Raw genomic sequence first — 24,179 nt, 5'->3', positions numbered from 1 at the left:
AATACCTAACCCAAACCTGACACTAATTCTAACCTTAACCCTAAAACCAAGTGTTAACCCTGAAACAGGAGTTTGAAAAAGAGAAGACCGACTAAAATCTCCTGTGATAAAAAGATGCTCAAAATGGTCCTCACAAAGACAGATGTACAAGAACACACACACATGTCCACAGCTAATTTAAACTAGAATAACGTGTGTAAACATATTAGTTTTAAAAATAACAGGAAAATTATTTTTCCCTATTTGGAAGTGTGCATGGTTCTGGAAACACAAATGCCACAGCCAGTTCAAACTTTAGACATGCTATTACAGAACTGCTCCAGTGGAGATTACACAAGAAGATAATTGCCCCCATCATTTTAAGGAAAAAAGTAGGAAAATAAGGTCTGTGCCATTTCTGCCTCAGAAAAGTTTGTACTTTAAATCCTTAAAAGGTATGTACAGCACAATTTATGTCTCATAGATATCTGGGATAAACCTAAAAAAACTGCAAAAAAAAAAAAAAAAAAGAAGACATCAGGAAAAGCTCCCCATTAGCTGTATGCATAATTTAAAATTTTTTGAATTTTGACTCTTCTTTATTAAACTACCCAGACTCGGAAGGTGTGCACATTTTCATTATTCTGTGATCCAGTGTCCGGTTTATCAGCCGTCACACAGCCGCCTCATCTGCTGTTACGTAACCGCGGACACGCCGCAGGAGCCGGTCTCTGCCAGAAGGGGGCAGCCTCGGCCTCCCGCTTTAATAAATAAATAAACAGGCCATGCAGGGAAATATATCTCGCAATGAGGGGAAGCGGAGAAAAATCCCCGGATTGGGCCGTAAACAAGAAGCATGAGAGAGAGTGTGAGAGCCGGTGGACAGATGACGGACTAACGGTTCAGGCGGACCCCGCTGTGAGGCCGACGGACACCGCGACGCTGCTTCGGGGCGTCGATGTTCACCGAGAGACAACATCCAGCAGTGAGTGCACCTCCACATCCCGTGTCCTGTGCGGTCTGGTCCGACTTATGGCGTGACATCAAGTCGGCTGTGCTCCTAGCTCACCAGGAGGAACTAAGACAGGCTGACACTGGACCTTGTTGATGTGACAGCTGGACTAGGAAGTGGGTTACCGAATATAAGAGCTCAGTTACAGGGGCAGGAAAAAACGCGACAGGCTCGACCCTTCAGACAGGTTTGATTAGTTATTACCTATATGATAAATGTGATAAAGAAATTAACCTGATGTAAGCTTAAAAAAACCTTTAACTGAGCGCGAGGTGTCGTCAGCGGCACGTGCCTCCGACGCACTTGTTCACTTTGCCTGCACGCGCACAGTGGGGCCCACGCGAGACAAGAAATGAATGGAAGCCAGTGGAAAGACAAACAGTGGGAGAGATGGCAGAAAGAAGCAGCTGTTCGGGTGAAGGGGTTTGCATTGCTGCTTTTTTTTTTTTTTTTGCCCACACATCAAATCTCATCAGATGTGAGCTGCTTTTATTTTTAATCCCGAGCTGATTTTGTTATTATTTCATGAAGAGTGTTCTACTTAACATTAGTAAAGATGAAACCAAACGTTTCTCACTGTAATGGATCAGCATAAATAAAAATAGAATAACTGGGGAATGGAAATACTGACGATCAATGTACTCGTGTACTCTGCATATGAAGCAACTGCCCATGATCACTGCTAAATAACATTTTGTATCTTGTTTATTTAATCTGTACAAAAAGGAAAAAAGTAGACAAACAATATGAGGCTGCATGGAAGTTAATGTGCTTGACTACTGGCTGGGTATAGAGACTTTATAAAATTAGCTTAAGACAGAACTAGGCTAGAAGGCTCAGTCTTTAAACTAAGACAACCTTTGGATTCATATTTATTGTGTCAAATGTCAAACTATTACTTAACGTCCCTACAAGCTGACTGTCTCAGTGGAGAGAGATGTCTGACTAAAAGCCAGAGACATTTAAGATAGCACTGGAAATCAGACAGTAGTAATCACAAGTATATGCAATTTATAGTAAATAGGGGAAAAAACTGGTATTAAGTATTATTTTCAGGTAAGAGACAGCAAAGACTATAATAAAACAGTCAAAGTAACATAAGGTGCAGGAAGTCACAGGAGAAACTCAGAGATTCAAGAAGTATTTAAATTTTCTACTTAAGTAAAACTAGCACTAGTAGAAATATGCTGTTACAAGTAGAAACCCTATTTTCAAAATGTTACTTTTACAATAAAAGTACCAGAGTATTAAGGTCTCATTTTCAGAATAACGCATACTATAATAATTAGTATACAACATGTTAATATTGCAGCTTCTAAATATAGGACTCATTTTAAATACATGATATACAATACTACTGTTCAGTATTTCAACCAGAGCCATGTGGTGGAGTATAAAGTATTTTTAACTGTAAATACTCAAGTGAAGTACAACTACCTCAGTACAATACAATACAGTACAAGAGTTAGATACTTTCCACCCCAGCTGGAAGCCGACAGAACAAAGCCGTAACTACATCATACGTTTCAGCACATTGTACACAGCTCGTCAGCTTTGGTCTCAGCTGCATCATAAATTTTATCCTACACATCCTTATGAGTCATTTCCTGCTGCCAGCACTTGTACTTTGTGTCAGATTCCATGTTTCAGAGTTAAACATTCACATGCCTGCTGATGTAGGTTTCATGAAGCAGAACTATATTTATCTACAGAACATCAGCCGAACTAATTTGTGACAGTGGAGAGAGGATTCAGTGTTTGCAAACTTGTGCAGGAGCTTGAGGATAAAACTACACTAATATTGCACACCTGTTTGGGTATCTGAATCTCTGAAGCCAAATTCAAGAAAACAAATTCATGTAAAAATAGCTGAAAACACAAGATAAAAAAACATCACTAGGCATTGATGCTGCATTCCTTCTTTGTCTGCTTCAGTGCAGTGTATAGTAAATAAGATCTCATGAGGTCTTGAGGTCAGTCATTGAGGTTGAACATTTTGTTTTAGGTGCTAAATTTAGAGACAAGTAAACAGTTTACACAACACTGGGGGAAAAAGTGTAAGTCCAGGTGGACTTGACCTAATGAGAATAAACAAAATAGCACCTGTTTAGTCTCCAGATCTTCATATTTAATCTTCCCCTCTAGATAAGTTGTAATACCACTGGTCATCCAGTGCCATCATTAGGTGCAAATTTTAATTCGACCTATACCTAATTAACCAATGACATTTGTACCATTATGAATTCTAAATAGTGTCCATAGTTCTGTCTGTGCTATAACATACTCACTGCTAACTGCTGGAGTTTTTCACAGTGGGCCACTCTGCCATGCTCCAATGGACAGTCATGATTTAGGCACAAAGACAGCCCTTTCAGTCACACACATAACTGCTATTTTTACTAGCACTGTTTCTTCTCTTTGGCTTCAACTCTCTTCTTTCTCTGTTTGTGTGTCCCACCCTCCTCAGAACATCCTGCATGCATGAGGTATACATCATGGTCTGTTTTTAAAATGCATCTCATTTTTTTGACAGCGTGCTGGGGACAGGGAACAAGAAGCTACATTAACTTCAGCAAATAAAGACAGAAAAGAACCAGCACAATAAATCACAGAGAGGACTGTGGAAAGTCAGCAAGAACTGGGAACTACATAGTCCACAGCCCAGCCTTCATGGACTATGGTGAACATCTCTGTTCTCGGCCACCCAGGAGGATTAAATCACATGCTCTGTCGAGAGTGATCACAAACTGAACCTGTCGACCTCTTTTTTTTTTTTTTTTTCTCCCCAGGAGCTTAGAGCAACACAAACTCTCCCAAATAATTTTCTTGTCTCACACAGGTACTCTGATAAAGGCTAGGAACATTTTATGCTTGTTCAGTGAGGGCCCAAAAAACAGACCCAGCTACAGCTGACTGCAGGGTCTCAGAGAGGTTTTTGGGGAACACTCACTTGAACGAGAATATTGTGGAGGTGACAGCGGTGATGGGAAATAAGAACATCAGCTCGCCGAAAGGTCCCAACACTGGACCTACACAGAAAGAAGAAGGTGTGTTCATTAATAGTGCCACAGGTAAAATATTTCTCTCCATCATATTTTCATACAGCTGCTGTGTGCTTTTTGTTTTTGTGCACTTCAAGGAATTTAGATTTTTTTTTTTTGCAGTGACATGGATGCTAATGACACTATAAAATATTCAATTCACAACTCAGTCTTTATTAATCTGTCAGCATTATAGAGTAAAGTGATAACACACAGTAACACACACGTTCAGTAGCTCACTTTAAGATATTCAGAAAACATCATCCATCTATGGACCATGGTTTTCCCACAAACTGTTATCTAGCGCCGGAAAAAAACAAAGCTTAAGACGATCAGGATGATAGTAAGCTTTGAGGAGGCCACAGCCAATGAGATGCTTATCATGTATAATACAGCTGGAGTTGATAAGCTGTGTTATGTAAGAGTTGTGCTGTAGCTAAAACTAATATAGTGACTGTCAGAGCAGTCGCTGCAGGTGAGGAGTGAAGTAACAGCTTGTTTGTCACTCGGCTCTAATACGTCCTCTCAGGCTGACACCCACACCTTGGTCTTTCTACAGCTGTGAGGACACTCATTGACATAATGCGTTCCCTAACTCTTTACTGTAGTCACAACTGAATGCGTAATCCCAACCCTAACCCTCATCCAAAGCTGAGCCTACTTCTAACCTGAATCCCAAGTGTTTACCCTCAAACAGTACTGCAAAGTTAGGATGACCAGCAAAAACATCCTCATTATGATGGCCTAACTATTCACAGAAATCACAGAAAATAGAGAGAACAATATACTTTTAGCTTTTGGTTTTACAGGTGTTAAGTGCTATATGCCAGGAACAGTAACAGTGTGGTTACCTGTTCCTGACTGTCACAATCAATTGAAAAGCCAGTGTCTTTGAAATTCTTTCTGCAGTACAAAAACTCCACAGCAAAGAAGGTATCAGAGGTTCACAGACTCTAAGTGAAATATCTGAAACAATACACACACTCCTGCACTTCTTTGTTTTTTATGCGTCTCTAGGAATGGTCTCAAGAGATGGACCATCGGGCCCCAGCCCAGAGCTACTGGCCTCCCTGCAGTCTCTTGGAGAAAACAGTACAGACTACACACTCCTGCCACACTCACTGCACCAGGTGTGTGTCTGTGTGTATTTGTGACAGATGGGGAGTGGGGGGATTTCTTTCGCCCAAATCCAGGGGGAATATGTGTCTTTATTTAGTCACACAGAACAGCTTTGGGTGTGGGTGTGTATGCATCTAGCCTGTATACAGTATGTTTTTGAGTTTTGTAAGCTTGTATCCACAGTATGTGTGTGTGGGAGTGCTCCTGTGTGACCTGATTCTAAAGTCTGGTTTCTGTATTAGGTGAGACAAAATAAGAAAAACATCTCATCCCTGATCTGGTGTGTGTCAAACAAAAATAGCTTGTTGTATTTTTACTATTAGCCTGCAAATGCTCTGAAACAGCTTGGCTTAAACTTTAAAAAGGTCAGCTGTCTGGAAATTGGAAATGTTTTCTGTAAACGTACTGCTCAGGGAGACATCAGGAGTAGTTACTGAAGCAGAAGAGAATATTTATGCAACTTCTTGAGCCTGCAGGTGCAAGAATTTGAACTGGGAACCCTCTGCGCTTTTGTTCCCCTCCTGCTATATCCCCCTGCCTCTCATCACAATTACAGCATCCAAACAGACATGCTAATTAGAGGTGTGATAAATACAGCTACCCGTGGCTTCTGTGTTTAGTGAAAAAGGATTGTGGCAGTGGTTTCATGTTGCAGGGTACCATACTTTGTAGACCACAATTTCCTAACAACATCTAGACAATATGATGAATTTGTCTTAGCTATTCCAGAGCCTTGAGAAACCTGCTAGTTTACTTTGCATTGCTGCCAACTGCTGTGATCGTGGAACAAAACAGAGCTGTTTTCCTTTAAATACTAAGAAGGCGAAGAAGAGACAAATCAGTGCAATCAGGATCTGACACATTTGACAAAAGCAGTTGTATGACCTGTTATTGTAAGAGTCAGACGCATGATCAGAGTTATTATTACACAAACACACTCCACTAACAAGGGTTCATTGTTAGTGTGAGTGGTGCTACACTCTGCAGATAATTATTCTCAGCATGTAGGCCTACATTTAGCAGAAACATGGTCAGGGCATGAAGGTCCATATTTGGTCATATTTGTCAGCACCTGTTATTAGTACTTGTGTACTGAATTTCATGGATTGAATTAATCCATCTGAAAACTAAAGCTATTAAGAAAAATTCAGGAAGACAAAATAATTAATCACAGAAACACAAGAATGTTTATGTGGCCTAAATATATCTGTAAGATTAATAATACTAGGAGGCAAGGCCCATATTCATTTCATGACAAATGCAGAATACAGCTACTTACTTACAAACATAATAAATTAAATGAGGAAATTCAAGAAAATCAGTGAATCACCAGGGATCTGATCTGTGGGAGTCCAAAGGGTCAAGGAGCCCCTGTGCCAGAAACTCTTATTTGAAGTGACTCAATCAATGAGGTGAGTGTACGGATGCTTTGGTTAATGGTGATTCTGAGAAGGGAGGTTAAGGAACCCAGCCTAGAGAACAATATCCCTGTGGATTTCCTAAATCATGTAGTGGGCTGGTAGTGGAGAGGAAGGTAAAAAGCACCTGGCTGGGAGAAAAAGCGACACGTTCATCCAGAAATGAAGTGGTAACATGTGACCTCTCACAGGTTGTCTGTGTGGCTGTGCCTCTGGTGTGATGGTGTCATGTGAGCGTTGCCTTTGAAGGAATTAGCTGAATTTCAAACAAAGTCATCAGCATTTGGTTGAGCAGCTTAAATAGACTTTGATGGCATAATACTTGGATTAATGAAATGCAGTCACATGACTTGTTTTAAAGTTAAGCCACAGAGTAATGTGGTGTGAAGCAGAGTGCTGGACCTCCTGTTTAATGCTTTGTCTTTTCTTTTTGTTCAGATTGCAGAGGCCTACTCACTTAAAGAGGACTGTATCCTTTCAAGTGCACATGACCTTATTTCTCTGTGCATTGTGACATCACTCATATCTCCAGCTGAGTCGTGACTGAGCTAGAGTGGCATTTGATGATTGGGTGGGGGGTGTTTTCCAATGGACAAAGTACTTCCATCTGTGTTGGTTAAAAATGGGGTTTATTTTCAGTGCCTGTTCTGGTTTGAAGAAAACCAAAACATAAGCACAAAATTAAACACACTGTGAAATATTAGTGATGTTTAGTTTAGCTGCATCCTTGTCTGTCTTGTCACATTGTATCTGTTCATCCGTCCCTCAGTCTCAGGGTGTTCCCCATACTTTGGCTCAAAGCCCTGATGGCTGGCTCTAGTAGTTTCCTCTGGATCTCTTTGTGCTGTTGCCCTGGCAACAGCAGCTGTCTTGCCGCAAGGCGGCCGGTGTGTGTTTATGTGTTTGCGTGTAGGAGAGAGAAAGCCAAAGCACAGAGACAGAGAGTGCTTCATGCATGGGGCGGGACGAGGAGTGAGATAATGAAAGAAATATGTCCAGCAGCAAAACATCTGCAGACTGTTGGGTTACATTTAAAATATGTTGTTTTTATTTTATTGTAGTTTATTTATTGATCATAATTGCTGTAATTGGATCAGAAAGGATCTGGCTCAATCTGAGAATAAAACTGGATCCATTCAATGTTTGAAAAGTTAAATGTAGAGTATCAAATACTTCACTTCAGAAATCTAATCCATAAAGGTCTTTTGTGTGGCACCATCTCTGTCATTCTGCTCTCACAGGGACCAAATTTGCCTCTGCTAATGAGCAGTTTCCTCTGTCTCTGTGTTTGATGGTATCTGGCAAGTGGAAATGTTTCTCCTGTCGTTGTTTTTTTTTTTTTTTTACATTGTGTAGTTAGGTGGAGCTCTTATGAACAGACATAATAGTCTTACTTTTTGCTTAGAGATTATATTCATACTCTCTAGATCACTTGAGTTTTCCCTTTATTTTGTAGCCCTTTTTTATACTGATTTTATATGATTAATTATTGCAAGGTACATCCGCAACTTAATGAGTTGCGGATGTCCAATGACCATCCTCTTAAATTCATGTATTTGTGTTGTTTCCCGAGAATAATGTTTAGGAATCAGCTGCATCAAATAGGTTATTGTGTGCATCATTACAGCGGCATGTATAAATATAGTTAGGTTATCTTTAACTGACGATGCCATCAGACCCGTGGGCCATCCAGTTCCTACAGCTGGAGAAGCTCTACCACGAACGTCTGCTCTCCAACCTCGCCGCCCTGCAGGAGAACTGGGGTACTACATGCATCTGTCTCTGCCCTCTGTAAAATAATATCTTTGATCAGAAACCTAAATGTAGTTTTGTGCTACACAGAGAAAGAGTTGGTGTAGGTATTTATTTTGTGTGCACCTCCACACGTGTTCTCAGAGAGCCAGTGGAGAGAGAAGAAGAAGACTCAAAGCAGTTTGTCTATCGAGACAGATGACATCAATGAGAAACACATCGAGACCCTGAGCCAGATCTGCAGGACACACCTCAGGTATGCAAACATTACATTGATCTGAAAAAATCAAGGCACTGTGCTGTCTGAAGAACCATTGCTGACATATGGGAGGAAATCTGGATTCATTCAGCTTTTTTTATCTTCTGACCACCCCTTCCCTGGGCTGTGGCTGGAGATTAAACCAGACTTTCCACACTTTTCAGCATTTCTTTGCTAGTAGACATGTATTTAGTAATGGACAGCAGAAACTCATGTAACTCTCAGTATCTCCACTAGATTCCTCTCAAGCCTTTCACATTTCCTTCCATTACCTTCATCACTGTCTATTCTATTCTAAGTAGGGGCCAACTTTTAGCAGCCATGTTGCTTTAATGTGATCGACTGCTTATGTTTGTCTACTGTGTGGATGCACTGAGGACTTGCAGACTCAGCCACAGCATCATATTCTGTGTAAGATCCACTGAAGCACATAGGAATGACTGGGGGAAAAATATCAATATTTCTGACAGGGCAGAAAAGATTTCCACAGGATTTCCAGCAGACACAGGCAAATGTCAGGTCTGCAGGCATGACACTGTTGTGCCCCACCTATGCTTTGACTGTTCTGGTACTGTATGTTGTTTAAGCATAGGTCAGTTTGACCTGGAGAATAGATGGTAAATTCCACTGCAAATGCCTGAAGTATATTTTAGCTTTTTAGTATGTTAATTTATCACACTGTTATCCTTGTCTGACCTTTCTTTACTTCCTTGTTTTCTCTTTTTCCTGTTGTCCTTCTGGTCTTTCTATGTCCTGACTTTTCTGTGGCATCACCCAGACCATCGATCAGTGTGGAACAGGTAAGATATCCCTTTATACGTTGTGAGTAAATCAGTTTCAGACGTTTTCTACATGATACATTTTTGTCATGTGTTTGATTCAACAGGACAGGCTGAGTGCAATGCTGAAAGACCTTCAGACCCAGAACCAGACACTTCAGTCCTGTCATGGTAAACACATATTACTGTCTCTGCAGAGTGAACAAGACTAACACCCAGAAGCTGTTCTGCTGACGGACACTCTAACGTACTGATTCTTCTTCTTTGACTGGCAATGTGTTTGTCTAAACAGTAGGCACAAGTTAAGAGGTACTTGAGCAGCATGCCAGCCTGACTGTGGGCCAGGCCCTTCTCAGCCCTAAAAGTTCATCTATTCAATTTCATTCAATTCCAGCAGTCACATCCAAAATCAACAGTCATACCCACAAATAGACCGGCCAACAGGAAAGGAAGTAATGGGAGCTTGTCATCACTTTTAGTGCATCCTCTTTCACACTTCTGTTTTTTTATTTAGATGATTGACGAGTGGAGACTGACATGCAATAGTGTGAACTCTAGCACATTTGTACAGATTACGTCCTTTCTCCCTGACTGAGTTAGTGACAAACCACTTCTACTCACTAAGTAATAGTCTACAGTCAATAACCAATGTCTTTTGTTCCTCTGCCATTCCAGTAAACGAGCTTGAAACCTCGTACCAGGGTGAAGAACGAGAGCACAACACAAACTCAGAGTCAGGGTGGTCTTCACCACAGACAGGCGACTGGGAGGGAGATGAAGAAGAGGATGGAGAGGAAGAGGAGACATACGAGGAAGGACGAGAAGAAGAAAAGGAGCAGCCATCTGAGGAAACACCAGAGGAGGAGGTGAAGGTGGAATGGCCAACAGGAGTCCCCCAGGCTTCAGATAAGGATCTAGCCAAACTGTGCCATGCTGAGGGGGTAGGGACACGCTTTTTTCTTTCAATTCAATTCTATTTGTATAGCGCCAAATCACAATACAAATCATCTCAAGGCACTTTACAAAAACTAAAACTAAAAACCCAACAAATCCCTTATGAGCAAACACTTGGCGACAGTGGAGAGGAAAAACTCCCTTTAACGGAAGAAAAAACCTCCAGCAGAACCGGGCTCAGTTTGGGCGGCCATCTGCCTCGACCGGTTGGGGTGAGTGGATAGAGCAGAGAGAAAAGAACAGCAACAATAAACAACAAATAGACACTGCAGGTTGGTGGGGCCAGTAACTGCACACCAGCAATATACAGCTCCAGGACCAGGGACACCTGCAGAAGGTACAGAGAGAGAGAGAGAGAGAGAGAGAGAGAGAGAGAGAGCACAAAGTTAGTGACATTCAGTGGTGGAATATACATGTGAGGTGGGAGGAGAGGGCGAAAAGTACAAAGTAAAAGTACAGAGAGTGTCTGCCTCCTGAACCCAGGCTGAGAGCTGGTTCCACAGGAGAGGAGCTTGATAGCTAAAGGCTCTGCCTCCCATTCTGCTTTTGGAAACTCTGGGAACCACAAGTAGGCCTGCACTCTGAGAGCGAAGTGGTCTATTGGGATAATATGGTACTATGAGGTCTTTAATATGGTAGTACCATAATATGGTACTACCATAGTAGTACCATACTATGGACCTCATAGTACCATAATATGGTACTATGAGGTCCTATGAAGGAGCTTGATTATGAAGGGATTTGTATGTGAGAAGAAGGATTTTAAATTCTAATTCTTCTTTTAAGTGCAGAGTGACCAGGATGGATATGTGATGAATGTGTAAAGGAGAGCTGTTGTGATGCATACCAGGGGGATTCAAATATTTTCCTGCTCTGTATCCCTGCAACTGATATTTTTATCTGTCCTTCCTGCCTTGCTCTCTCTGATATGGTTTCACTGTCTATTATACTTTCCGCCTACAGAAAACAGGACTGCGTTTGTCTGAGGTCCATACGCTGTCCCAGAGACCTTTGTCTTTGCTAGGACACTCCCACAGAAGATTTCTAAAGTTCCTTGTTAAGATCATCACCGACTTCACTCTGTTCAAAATCCTCCACCCATGTGGTAAACAGGGCAGCCCCTCCCAAGTGTGGTCTCACACTTGGGAGGGGCTGCCCTGTCAAATGTGCTGCATTTCTGAACTGGGCCATTAGCCAAGACAGCATGTCCAGGGTCAGACGCTGAGCTGGAAGGGCCTGGTTCTTCCTAGAGGTGGGGATGAAATCAGAGCTATTCCAAATAAGCAGTACTGCTGAAGGTCTTATATAAATGTGGTCAGGATCATGGCTGCTAGTGCTAGACTCCTTTCTCTGTTAATGTTTTATCAAATTTCATCAAGGTTTGTTAGATTTTATACTAGCACATTACACTTTTCTTTCCTTTCTCTTCTTTCCTTAAGTCTGAGGGAGCCATAGCTGTAGAAGTTCTCCCTCTTGTGACCCCACTTGAAGTGTTACAATAGTCTAATCTGAAAGTAACAAACGTATAGACACAATACAAGATATAAAACTGAGTGAAACAACAATTACATGGCTCATTTTAGAAATGCACCATTAATCCACAGGAATCAGCTCATGGTGAATTCAAGTTGGCCAGAATAGACAAACCACTTTAGTTTAATGACAAACCTCTGTCAAACTTGGAGGAATAATTTAGATTTTTTTAGACAAAATGTATGATTTTAAGTGATTTCCTTGTAGCTGTAATGACACGTGCTTAAACTGAAGCAATGAGTTCAGTCCACATGTGATGGCTTTACGGACAAAAATCAACAGTACTGAGCTAACACAAACGTGAAGCCACAGTAATGCTGAAAAACAAGCCACTTAGCCTGGCAGCTCACTGCTCGTTCAGTCCTCAGCTGGCCAAAACAGTAGAGGGCAGTAGATTATACACAGTGGTGGACAAAGTACTCAACTTCATTACTTAAGTCAAAGTATAGATCCTCTTGGTCAAATATTACTCCAATTCAAGTAAAAGTTACTTGTACTTCAGTTAAAGTACTGGAGTATGTGCTTTCACAAATATTTCACAAGTATTCAAAGTATTTAAAAAAATCAGAAAATGTTTTATTTTCACAATGCATTTTCAAATGAGTGCAGTCAAGAATCTTTCTCATACTGTAGTTATCATTTGTGGTATTTATACTAGTTTACTGGATTGAATATTACATATAGTTTAGAATAACGTGACATGTTTGTACAGAATTAGTAAATGGGAAACAGAGGAAGCTTTCTTTAGTGTAACTCAATTAGAGGACCAAACAGGGACTAAAAGTCTAAAACAGATATAAAGTAGGACTAAACTAGGTCTAATCCAAATCCAATCCATCCATTTTCTAACGATTATCTGGGGGCAGGTTGCAGGGGCAGCTCCCTAAGCAGGGATGTCCAGACTTCCTTTTCCCTCCCCTCTGTCCATCCTGAATAGATGCCCGAGTCACCTCAGCTCGTTCCTGTCAATTTGGAGGAGCAGCAGCTCCTCACCCTATCTCTAAGGGAGCGCCCGGCCACCCTGCGAAGAAAGCTCATTTCAGCTCATTGTATCCGAGATCTTGTCCTTTCGGTCATGACCCAAAGCTCATGACCATAGGTGAGAGTAGGAACGTAGATTGATCGGTAAATAGAGAGCGTCGCCTTTTGGCTCAGCTCCTTCTTTACCACAACAGACTGGTACATCAACAGCAATGCTGCCATCTGTCAATCTCATATGCCATCCTTCCCTCACTCGTGAACAAGATCCCAAGATACTTAAAACACTTCCAGTTGAGGCAGGATCTCTCCCCAGACCCCTCAGGGAGAGAACTAGGTCTAAGTCAAGCCTAAAAGTAGCAATGAAAATTAGTAAATGACTAAATAGCAAAATACCACCAGGATGTGCCGCTATACAAAATCTAATGTAGTGAATAAACAAAAGCACCAGTGTTATTTTACATCACTTTTCAGCAGAAGTCACTAGGATGTAAAGACAGAGGTGGCACAGTTTCAACGAACACTCTGTAATGAGAGCCTTTATAATAGAGATGCACAGAACAATATTTACAATGCAAATGGATTCCTTCCTCTAATTTGGATCACTTTGAATATTGATCTTGTTCAATTATGCGTCCCAACACAAAGATGTTATCAAACTCAGGCCTGCTGGGTCTTTGCAACGCAGAGAATAATTTGTTCTTCTGTGGTGTTCCACCTGTGCTTGTGCAGCTCTGTTTACTTACCTCAGCCAAGCTTATTTGGCTCAGCTCCAGTTCATCTAAAAAGCTGCTGGTTGTCTGTTGATTAATACCAGACATGCAGTAGGTTTCAGCCTGCTCACAGTGGACAGCTCACTATTTCATGGTACATTTCCTGTACTGTGATCTGTGGATTGACTGTCTAACAAGATGTTGTAGTGTTCTCATGCTTTGTGTTCTTATTCTAATATTATGTATTTGAAGCTGTTGTAGAGTTTCACTTTAATTTTATAGTTTTTATAGTAGACAGCATAGAGAGAGGAAACACTGAGACAGGGAGGGGGGGCGATGATATGTGACAAAGACTCGTGGACAGAATTGAGCCAGTCTGCTGCCTGCAATGTAAAGAACATTTAAAGCTCCTTCTTCTGCCGCAGTAAGCTATCCCACTGTGTATTTTCCACCTACAGTTATTCATTCTCATGCTTTTTGGCTCGTTTGTCTCTTTAAGAGTTCCTCCCCAGACGGCCTGGTCTCCATTCTGAAGAGGAGGAGGGCGTCACTGGATGGTCTGCCTCCCCCGAACAACATCGATAGTAAACAGAACTCCAAACGCAAAGTTCGCTTCAGTGAACCGGAGGACGGGACTGAGCAAGGTACAGTTACTTTTCTGTATCCTGAGCACATTCATGACCTTTGCAGTCTGAGTCACTCTTGTCAATTCCAGGACTGGTTTAACTGGCAGTGGCTGCAGTTTGTTCAAATGTTTTGACACCATCCAGAGGCTTATTGTCTTATTGCTCTATTCTCACCTGTAGATGAGGTGGGCGGAGATTCCTGCCTGATCCTCCTGCTGCTGTGTCTTGTTACCGTGGTGATCAGCATAGGCGGGACCGCTCTCTACTGCACCCTGGTGGACACTTACTCCAGCATTTGCACTGACTTCACTCACAACGTCGACTTCTATGTCACGAATGTGAGGAGGTTCTTTGTGGGACTTGGCCACTGGCTGCCCTTCTGGACTTAGACCCTTTTGTCTTCATTCCACACCAGAGCTGTGTCTGATGTCTGAGCTGTAACGGACAGTGGGAAATAGACAGTGAGGATGAGAGACTCTCACAGTGAGACTGCACAGGCTGGCAGGCTTTGATCGGATGATGAGCTTTGATTTCTACAGCGACTGGGAATCCTATGACTTGTGAATTGGATCAAATGGGCTAAGATTTATTATGTATCAGTAATCCGGTGCTTAAAGTAACACCAAACAGTAAAACTGTCAGCATTTCTTCACCTCAGAAGAAAAACGTGTGCATGTTGTGGAAAGAGAGTTAAAAAAAAAAAAACTCCTACCACTCTCCGTGTGGACGTTTTAAGTTGAGACTGAACCTTATAGATACTACACCAGAGGGCTGACAAGTCTCAGCTATATTTATAGTTTAACAGAAGTAGATTATCTGTGTAGTACTGTTTCGCTCACAGCTGTAGCAGTGGATAGATGTGTCTTTTATTCCAGACTCTTCTCACTCTGGCAGTTGTATTTTCATATGGAGATAGAGAAGCTGTTTTAGGCATCATTAGGATCATACCTGTGTGTTGGCCAAATTACACATTTTGTCCTTTTAATTTCATGTTCCTTCTGTAGTTTGCTTTATTGATTAACCTCTGTTAAATATTTCACTGTAGTCCTATATTGTATCAGACACATTATACAGTGTGTGTATATTATGTAGATACAGACAAGCCTTTCTGATCCTTTAACTGAATAGGATCGTTTCATGACCGTGTGTTTACCTCAGTACAAGGGTTGCTCTTAACATTCCTCGTATCATCTCCAGGTGACAGGTTAGAAGAGAAGCACTGTACTGTAATAGTAAGATACTGGTACATGTGCAAAGTGCCCTCTTAAAAACAAAACATGGCATCATAAAACAGTCTGAATAAATGAGGCTGCAGATTAAAGAGGAGTGCTGAATCATGCTTATCAGTAAGCAGTACAGTCATTTAACAACTGCTCCACCAACTCAGGCATTAATCTTGCAATTGTGCTGGTGCTCAGTGATTCATGTTCATCCTTTAGTGTGTAACATTAAAATTTCTGTTCTACATGTGAATCAATCATTTCAACTTTTACACCATAATATTAAAATCCCAAAGCAGAAAGAAGATGCTTTTAGAATGTGTGAGCACTGGAACTAGATCGTATGCAACAAGCAAAAATAATGGTGGTTTCAATTTTTTTAAAATGTACACAAAGTACATTGTTACTGGCAAAAAAAAAGCTCTACTAAAATCGACATGACTCTGGTGTTTATTTCTTAAATGGTCCGTTTGGTTTAGAAAAACATTATTGAGGCTTCTTCAACTGTACTGGCAGTTGGATAGCTAGAGTGTGTGGGTCATGTGGGCTTTGTCTGGTCAAAAAAGCAGACCAATGGATCAACATCCCTGTAAAACAGACATTTTACTGGAATAGAGAAATTGAAATATGATCAGCACGCTCCTTTTTCCATCACCTCACACTGTTGTTTTTACTGATTTCAACTTTCCTTCTCAACTCCAGGTGTTTGCAAAGTGCCGAATGTTATCTCTGTATTGTCACTCTGGATGAACATTGTTTACCAACCAAGTGTTGCATCATGCAATCCACCTTTATATTTCAATAATTCTGATCAGTTGTGTCCACAAAACTATTAAACAAGGAACATTTGCTATTGTCTCCTTTTCTAAAGGCTTGTCCTAAGTGAAACAGTTGCTCAGTTAACCATCAAGGCTTGTAAACCGGACAGTTCCACACAGGCTGTCACTAACCAATTGTTCCCTCCAATTGTAGTAATACTGACACTTCACCTCAAGATGTCTCTGTTCACTGCAGAATGAGCTACCACTGTCACCACACACTGCTGCAGTCATACTGCATGGCAAATACAGTCTGAGCAGAGCAACAACTTAGTAAAGTCTGACCCACTTCTGTGTCTTATCCATTGTATTTCACATTCGCACGACTTAATTTGGGGGAAATATTTAGACTGATTCATCAGCTACAGGTGAGTTAACATGTTGAGAGTCTAGTGCACAGTGCACAGTTCCCTGACGCTACGTTTGAGGGAGGCATTTGGTCATCACCGTGTTATTAGTTTGAAGAAATGGTGAAATAGCAAACCAGAGAGATAAAGAAATCTATATTTCAATTTCAATCAATTACTCAGGTCACTGTTCCTGTTACCAGTTCAAGCTCAGCACTGCATTCAACACAGGTGTCCCATTTATTTCACGACAGTTTGTTATCAGCCCTGTATCTTTTAATAATTACAAGAGTGAAATAAAGGCAATCGGCAGATAACCCCTGTCAGTATAAAGATATTAGCTGTAATTGTCCATTTTGGCAAAGAAAATACTGCATTTTTAAATTATCGTTGGAAGAACTTAAATTGGCAGAAATAACTAAACATTTAGTCACAGTTGGTTGTGTAATGGTGTTTACTTACATCTAAGCAGTGACTTTGCTCATAACTGAGTAAGACACTACTGCAGAAACACATCAACATCTTTCACAGGCACATGTTGAATAGAGATGCCCAGATATCGTATATACGTGATACAGAATAGCCGTTAGCACTGACCCATGCCCGATTCTTCAGTTTTATTTCTACAGTGCCAAATCACACACAATAAAAAAACATCTCAAGGTACTTCTTGTGTATCCACATACTACTATGTGGAAACACTTTGTGTATATTTGTTAAACTATATCACACTTTGATCCCAAAGCATCTGTATGGGGAGATAAATGGCTGATGTATGTTTAACAGGCTGCACACAAACAACTAATTTATGAACAATGGCTGCCAAACCTCTCCACACACTGCACCGTACTGTTATTTTCAGTGCTACACAGGATAGTCCTGGCAATAGTGGTCTGAAGTAGACTGTGGCCACGCCAAGCACAGAGCAAAGCAAAGCGTCTGTAAGGAGTGGTGAACCAGGCCGCAGGGAGGCTGCGTCTGACATTACTGTAGCTAACTGGGACTGGAGTGTCTGCAGTCAGGCTGTGATTCACTGCCACAAGACACTTTACTCACTTGACTGGCAGTGGCAGCATCTCAGTTGTTGCTGTGGCTGGAAATAGACAATAAATAGGCTCCTACACTAAAACCGGTAGCTAGTGTTAGACATGCACAGTCACATTTGGTCATTTAGCTCACACAACTGAACTGCAGTCTGACTGAACAGCTAGTCAGTTTACCATAATGAACCAGTTTACAGTCCCATAGACAATATGTCCCATAGACGTTTGAAGAAAAAGGCTGGTTATGCCCACACAGAGACTAAAACCAACACTGGATTCATTGGTGAAATATACATTTAATCAATTACTGGAATTAGGTACAAATTTAAAACACTTACACTTCAGTTGAGTATTTTAATTTTTAAAAATTTTTTAATTTAATTTAATTTTAACCTTTTAATTTTACTACAGTCTAGAATTAAATACTGTACCTTTTGCTCCAGTATGTCTGTGTGACAGTTGTAGTACAACTACACCCTAATATATAATATCTTGTATAATATGATGATGCTGCAGATCAGAGTTATAAAATAAAATTGGTCTCATCTTAAGCAGCTACAGCAGTAAATTCGACATAAATTAAGCAGCTGTAACATAGAGTGGCATCTTTGTGCCATAGATCTCCAAACAACTGAAAACACATCAGCCAAACACACTGCTGCACTGGCTGACATGTTTCTTCATTACAAAAACACATGGCCTGAGAAATTGTTAAGAATGTTTCACCAAAGATTCAGAACGTTTTTTTCAGCAGACACATCACTTGACTCTTGCTACCTGCAGAATGAAAGCTGTGGATTCAAGCCACTGTAAGCTTACAGTTTGTGTTGCATTAAAAATTCACTCCATGCTTCCTTTGTCTTTCCAGTACAGAGTTGAAGGTGAACCAGTGGTAACAGCTCTTCAGAAATGGGGCTTACTACAACACTGAAGTGCCTTGTACAATAGTACTGCATTTAAAACCTCATATGTAATGAATTGTGATCTTGCTTGAAAGGACCTTTGTTTATGTTTATACTTCCTCACAATTTTCAAATATGGAAAATCTATTTATTTTTATGAATAATTAAATTAGAACAGTGATAAATTACAGTTGTTTCTATATGATGAAAATGTCAATGATTTTTCAACATAAACTTTTTGTTTTTGCATTTATTGATACAAAGACTAATAGTGGGAAGTCTAGTTGATCTCATTTAAAATCTGGAGCATTTTTAATCACAGTTGTGTGAATTGTGTTTCCAGGAACACTGACATTTGTGTAGAGCTTCCTGAGGTACCTTCTTTTGCACTGCATGATGGGAAATGTTGTCTTTCAAGTTGCACATTAGAACATGTCAGGTAGTGTCAGAGGAGGCACATACTTGAATACATTTTTTAAATCAAATATTCCATTTTACTTGTGCTGAGTATAGAGTAGAAAAGAAGTGGATTATTAAAAATGACTCCAAACAAACCTGAGTGTGGAACAGAGGAAGCAATATCACTGTGACACAGAAAGGTCATTTAACAAATCAAATATATATAGAGAGAGAACAGTTAGGGAGGCTGTGACTGAGTATTATATGACAGTTTTTAATTTCCCTTGAAACTACTGTAGATTCATTGATTCACTGACGTTTTTGTGCTACGCTGCAGTTTCAGTCACGTCTATAAAACTGTCCCTGACGGTCGCAGGTCACTCGATTCCGTCATTTCATTGGTTGCATATTCAAATTAAAGCTTCATAAGGGAAAATTGAAGGCACTTTTAGATCGAATTAGTTTCCTGCATAATAACATAATTAAATGTGCTCAACCCTCGCAGAGGTCCATGATGCCACTTGGCAATCTGCAGTGGATAACTTTACACACAATGGATCTCTGCGCCAGCTGCCGAAGATATGTGGCCTTGAGCCACTGCTGGTGACGGGAGCCAAAGTCAAAAAAAGGTAAGACTATAACGGATCAATTACTGTCTGGCTAAAATACTTCAGTTTGAGTAATAATGTTTTTTATTGGAATGTGGAGCTTGGCAGTGAAGAAAGGGGCAGGATGTGTTTCCTCTGTGTACAGCAGTGAGAGGCTTTCCCACTGAAATGAACAACTTTTCAACCTACATTTCAACTGTTTTATTCTGAGTGAAAGATTAAAGATGAACTATAATACTTTCATTTACGATACAGAGCCGTTTGGGCAAATGCAATCATTACCAAATCCATGTAATGTGATGCAATAAACATGTAGCACAGGTTATTTTACAGAATGACTGCTGGTGTTTGCACTGAAAGCCTTCATATTAACAAGTTGGGTTCAGTTTCAGGACAATAAAACATGTTGTATTGTGCCTGGGAGATACAAGGACAACTTTAAGATAATGTTTAAAAATCCAAGTACAAAGTTTCTGCAAGTTGGTGGCTACTGGCAGACTATTAGCATCTTGCAGGCAGAGTTACATCAATGTATTGATGTTTTATGGCAACATGAGCCTAGCAGGGACGAGGAGACAGCTGTAGAGGACTATCTGTGAGAGCCTATAGTGTTACTGTAGTGCTGAGGCTGTAGTACTCAGAGCCCTTCACTTTCTGCACACTTTGTGTCCTTGATTTTATTTTAAATGAATAAAACTGACATTTAAGTCCATCAGTCTACACTCCATAACCTCTCATGACAAAGTGAGCCGGTGAACTACCAGGCCCTGCTCCTCACCTCATCAACACGAAGTATAAAAACAAATGAAGGGGTCTGAATATCATCAGAAGCAAACGTAGCTTTGATGAGTGCAGATGACTTTGCTTCCTGTATTTGTAACATATGTTTGTGTGTGCATGGATCTAACAGCTGATTATGTTCCTGAAGTACAATTTAACTACACTTGACAACATGTAATCAATAGTTTGACATTTTCTGTCTGAGAAAGCAAATAACCAGGCACACACAGAAATATTCTGCTGTGCCTCAGGACCAGAAAGGGCTGCTATCTTGGTACTGTCTGTGTCCTTCAGGAACACAGGTTGGTATGCTGCATTAAATGAGACATGCACACATGTTTAATGTTTAATATTAAGAGCACGTACTCCTCCATAGCTTGACTATGTGGCAGCCTTTGTAGCCTGGCTGTGAAAAACATTTTTCCCTGCTGTACCTGTAACTAGGTCAGCCATTTCCAGCAGCTGTCACTGTTTTGATCACAGCCAGAGACACAGGCTTTAATCAAAGTATCTCATTATGTTGTTTAGACCGGCATCTACCGGCGCAGTGGAAATATGATGAGTCATCTGTAATGATTCATCACTTTCTTCCCCGGTGCTCATTATTCTCTTTGACGTCTCATATGGGCATCTCTCCCTCCTGCCTCGCTCCTGTTTCTCTTTTATACTGCTCCTCCCTGCTCCCGCAGTCTGATTCTGCATTTCTGTTCAGCCTCTTCTATTCTCTGCCTCTGCGTCCTCCTCATCCTTGCTCCTTCACTTCTACCACCTGCCTCCATTTCATCTCTCCAACCCTTTCCTTATCTACTTCACTTCATCTTTGTTCCCTATTTTTCACATTACTTTGCCTTTTTCTATCTTATATTATCTTATTTTTCTTGCCCTCCATCCCTCCATCCACAGGTCCAGTACAGCACCTATGCTGGGGTCAGTGGCCATTTCTCAGTATGTGTTGTGTTAATCTGTGGCAGCCTACTCTTTTGGTTCATGGTCCAGTTCAGCCTGGGCAGGAAACTTCTCACCACAGCAGCTGCATCCCTGCATCAACTTAATGTGACAGTTCAACTGCTGCACAACACAATAATACAGTTATTCCACAATTTATAGGCACTGCAGTTCAAGAAAAAGAAAAAGCTATGGAGTGTGAATGCAATATTTTAATCTATTAAACTAACAATGCAATATTTTTTCTGCAATATATATTGGAAAATGAAAAAATAACTGAAACAGGACCAGAATACCAGTTTTTTTTTTTTGTGAACATCATCTTTCCAGGAGCTGAAATAATTCCATACTAATGACATATCCTTCACAGAACTACACAAATCACAGACGCTCCGTGCTATGTGAGACTGCTTTTCTGCATCACTGTGTTTCTGACTGTTTCACCTAAAAATGATACTCGTTGGTCCACTCAGACAGTCAGTCAGACCCACTTGGATCTGCACAAGGCCAGGTGAGACCACAGCTGGGCAAATATGTAATTCAGTTCCAGGCTTACATACTTAGGTATAGCTGTCATAAAACTCCTGTGTCCTTCTGTTCAACATATCACCCACAATAACGGTGTGAGTCACTGGTTCTAATAACTTTTTGATATGTTGATATGTTATTAAGAGAGAGAGAGAGAGAGAGAGAGAGCACAAACTAGGGGATAGAGATTTGTATTGTGATTTGGTGCTAAACAAATAAATTGAATTGAAATTGAATTGAATTGAATATTATTGGAGGTCAGTGGCACAAAAATAAGCTCCAAGTGTTTTACACTGTCTATACACACATTATACACTTATTGTTGCTTTTGATAAAATGCCATAAGACTTGCCCTTTAGGCAACTCATAGTGTAAATCGTACCTTCTGTTGACAACATGTTTGTGCTGTAAACAGCATTTTGGATCGTTCACAGATATTTTTCCAACTTTTTATCTTCATGTGCAATTTCTTGTTATGGTCCACAGAGCCCTGTGTAGCTGTTGGTTTCTGGTGTTGTCCAGGCAGCTATAAACTTAATGAATGAACTGTACTCTCTTCCTAGGAGGTCAGCCACTTTGTGGAAGATTAGGTAGTCTTTCAATCTTATCTATGATGCTGCCTACCTACTCTATTTAAGCAGGAACATACTGAAACAATAATTCAGACTAGGATTTTAATTCCATCCCATGCCAGTCTGTAAATACTAACCAACAGGTTAACCCTAATTGTTGATATAACAGGTAGCAAGCTAGTTTTAGATTTTGCTCTCTGGGAGGAAAGTGATCTGGATTACAAAATACAAATATTTTGTTCTGTACGTGTACATATAGGGAGGAAAGTTCCCAACAGCCTGTGACATAATCTAGTGCTGCCAAATCCATGTTTTCTATTATTTAGTAGAACTAGAACATGTTGTGTTGGACTCATTGCTATAATTTAATTCCTCCATGAAGTTGGAAGATGTGCAAACTGTGTACCCTACCGGCTATTGTGTCACACTATTGAGCTATTGCTCTGCTCGGTCACTTTGTGCTGCCTTATGGATTTCCATTTCCAGTTGTTTCCCAAAAAACAAATAACGCTCACAGTATTACAACATATTGTTTCTTTTATTACAAACAGAGATTCACTCCATGTACATTGTCAGTGTAGGGGGAGCATGTTTTCATACTTTTACTGTTAACATGAATTATTGGTAACATATTTCAATAGACTATTATCACCTATCAAACATTGCTCCCAGTGCAGAATCTCTACATTGCACCACCTCTCACTCCGTGTCACATGGCTGATAAATAACCAACACAGTCAGAGAGAGTGAAAGTCACACTTGATGCAAGGATTCTGAGATGTCCATCAACTTACACTGCTACTATATAATCTCTGGTCAATCTGACTGTCCATGGGAGGCCAAACAACCCAAAGGCCACAAGGAAAAAGTCCCAGTGCTCCAACGACCTGCCTGCCACTGCAGCCAAGTATTATCTAACCCTTTCTCTCTACCTCTCTCTGTTGTTATTGGCAGGGATGCAATCCAGGACCTGCCTAGAGTGTGACTGACCCTCTCCATAGACATCAAGTTCTCAGTCAGAAACTGCCAGTAGTAGCCCGTTCACAGTAACCACACTAAACGTCACACTGCCGTCCAGGTAGAAGAAGAAGAAGAAGTACTTTATTAATCCCCAAGGGGAAATTCAGTTGTTACAGCAGTTATTAAATTTGAGATTATTTAAATTATATTGATTAATAGTAATTCGTAAAGTAATTAATAAAGTAATAAAGTAATTAACAATCTATTTGGGGTGGGTTGTGTGTGTGTGTGTGTGCGTGTGTGTGTGTGTGTGTGTGTGTGCATGTGTGCGTGCGTGCGTGCATGTGTGTGTGCGTGTGCGTGTGTGTGTGTGTGTGTGTGTGCACGTTTGCGTTATTGTTTATATTGAGGAATAATAGAGTCTTATGGCCGTGGACACAAAAGACTTCCTGAATCTCTCAGTCTTGGCTTTAGAAGGAATTAGTCTGTGGCTGAATGAACTTCCCATTCTCCACAGTTCCTCATGAAGTGGGTGGGCAGGATTGTCCAGTATGGAGTTTATTTTGTCCACCATCCTCCTCTCTGCCACAGCCTCCAGACTGTCCAGTTCCAGTCCAACAACAGATTTTGCCTTCCTGATCAACTTATTTAGTCTGTTGGCCTCACCGGCCTTGATGCCACCTCCCCAGCACACAACTGCAAAGAACAGTGCACTCGCTACTACAGACTGATAGAACGTCTTCAGTAGCTTGTTGCACACGCCAAAAGAACAGAGTCTCCTGAGGAAGAACAGTCTGCTCTGTCCTTTCTTGAAGAGTGCATCTGTATTGTTTGACCAGTCCAGTTTGTTGTTAATGTGGACTCCAAGGTATTTGTAGGAGTCCAGGTACAGGT

General features: G+C 40.8%; 1 protein-coding gene across 4 annotated transcripts; it reads left to right on the top strand.

Moving 5' to 3' along the window:
* The first annotated feature begins 653 nt into the window (after positions 1 to 653).
* Positions 654 to 15,628, top strand: cnstb (consortin, connexin sorting protein b). Of its 4 annotated transcripts, none has more exons than XM_026319019.1 (11): positions 654 to 1,178; positions 3,525 to 4,038; positions 5,050 to 5,162; positions 7,008 to 7,038; positions 8,246 to 8,332; positions 8,466 to 8,577; positions 9,359 to 9,380; positions 9,467 to 9,530; positions 10,035 to 10,300; positions 14,037 to 14,181; positions 14,344 to 15,628. In XM_026319019.1, exons 2-11 carry the CDS (start codon positions 3,975 to 3,977, stop codon positions 14,550 to 14,552), a joined length of 1,113 nt encoding a protein of 370 aa, XP_026174804.1. In that variant the 5' UTR covers positions 654 to 1,178; positions 3,525 to 3,974; the 3' UTR covers positions 14,553 to 15,628. The 4 variants fall into 4 exon arrangements, with proteins under 4 accessions (XP_026174804.1, XP_026174801.1, XP_026174800.1 ...); XM_026319016.1 differs by having other exon boundaries at positions 656 to 964; positions 3,525 to 4,062; XM_026319015.1 differs by having other exon boundaries at positions 656 to 1,178; positions 3,525 to 4,062.
* The last annotated feature ends 8,551 nt before the right edge of the window (positions 15,629 to 24,179 follow it).

The sequence above is a fragment of the Mastacembelus armatus genome, chromosome 24, assembly GCF_900324485.2.
Source record: "Mastacembelus armatus chromosome 24, fMasArm1.2, whole genome shotgun sequence".
In the NCBI taxonomy this organism is placed as follows: domain Eukaryota; kingdom Metazoa; phylum Chordata; class Actinopteri; order Synbranchiformes; family Mastacembelidae; genus Mastacembelus; species Mastacembelus armatus.
This window is presented reverse-complemented; position numbering and strand designations above follow the sequence as displayed.

Excerpts from the sequence above, each read along its gene's own strand:
- cnstb (XM_026319016.1), top strand. The coding sequence starts at position 3,975 with ATGGGAAATAAGAACATCAGCTCGCCGAAAGGTCCCAACACTGGACCT. Across the intron at positions 9,381-9,466 it reads CATCGATCAGTGTGGAACAG|GACAGGCTGAGTGCAATGCT; the intron begins GTAAGATATCCC and ends TTGATTCAACAG. Across the intron at positions 9,531-10,034 it reads GACACTTCAGTCCTGTCATG|TAAACGAGCTTGAAACCTCG; the intron begins GTAAACACATAT and ends CTGCCATTCCAG.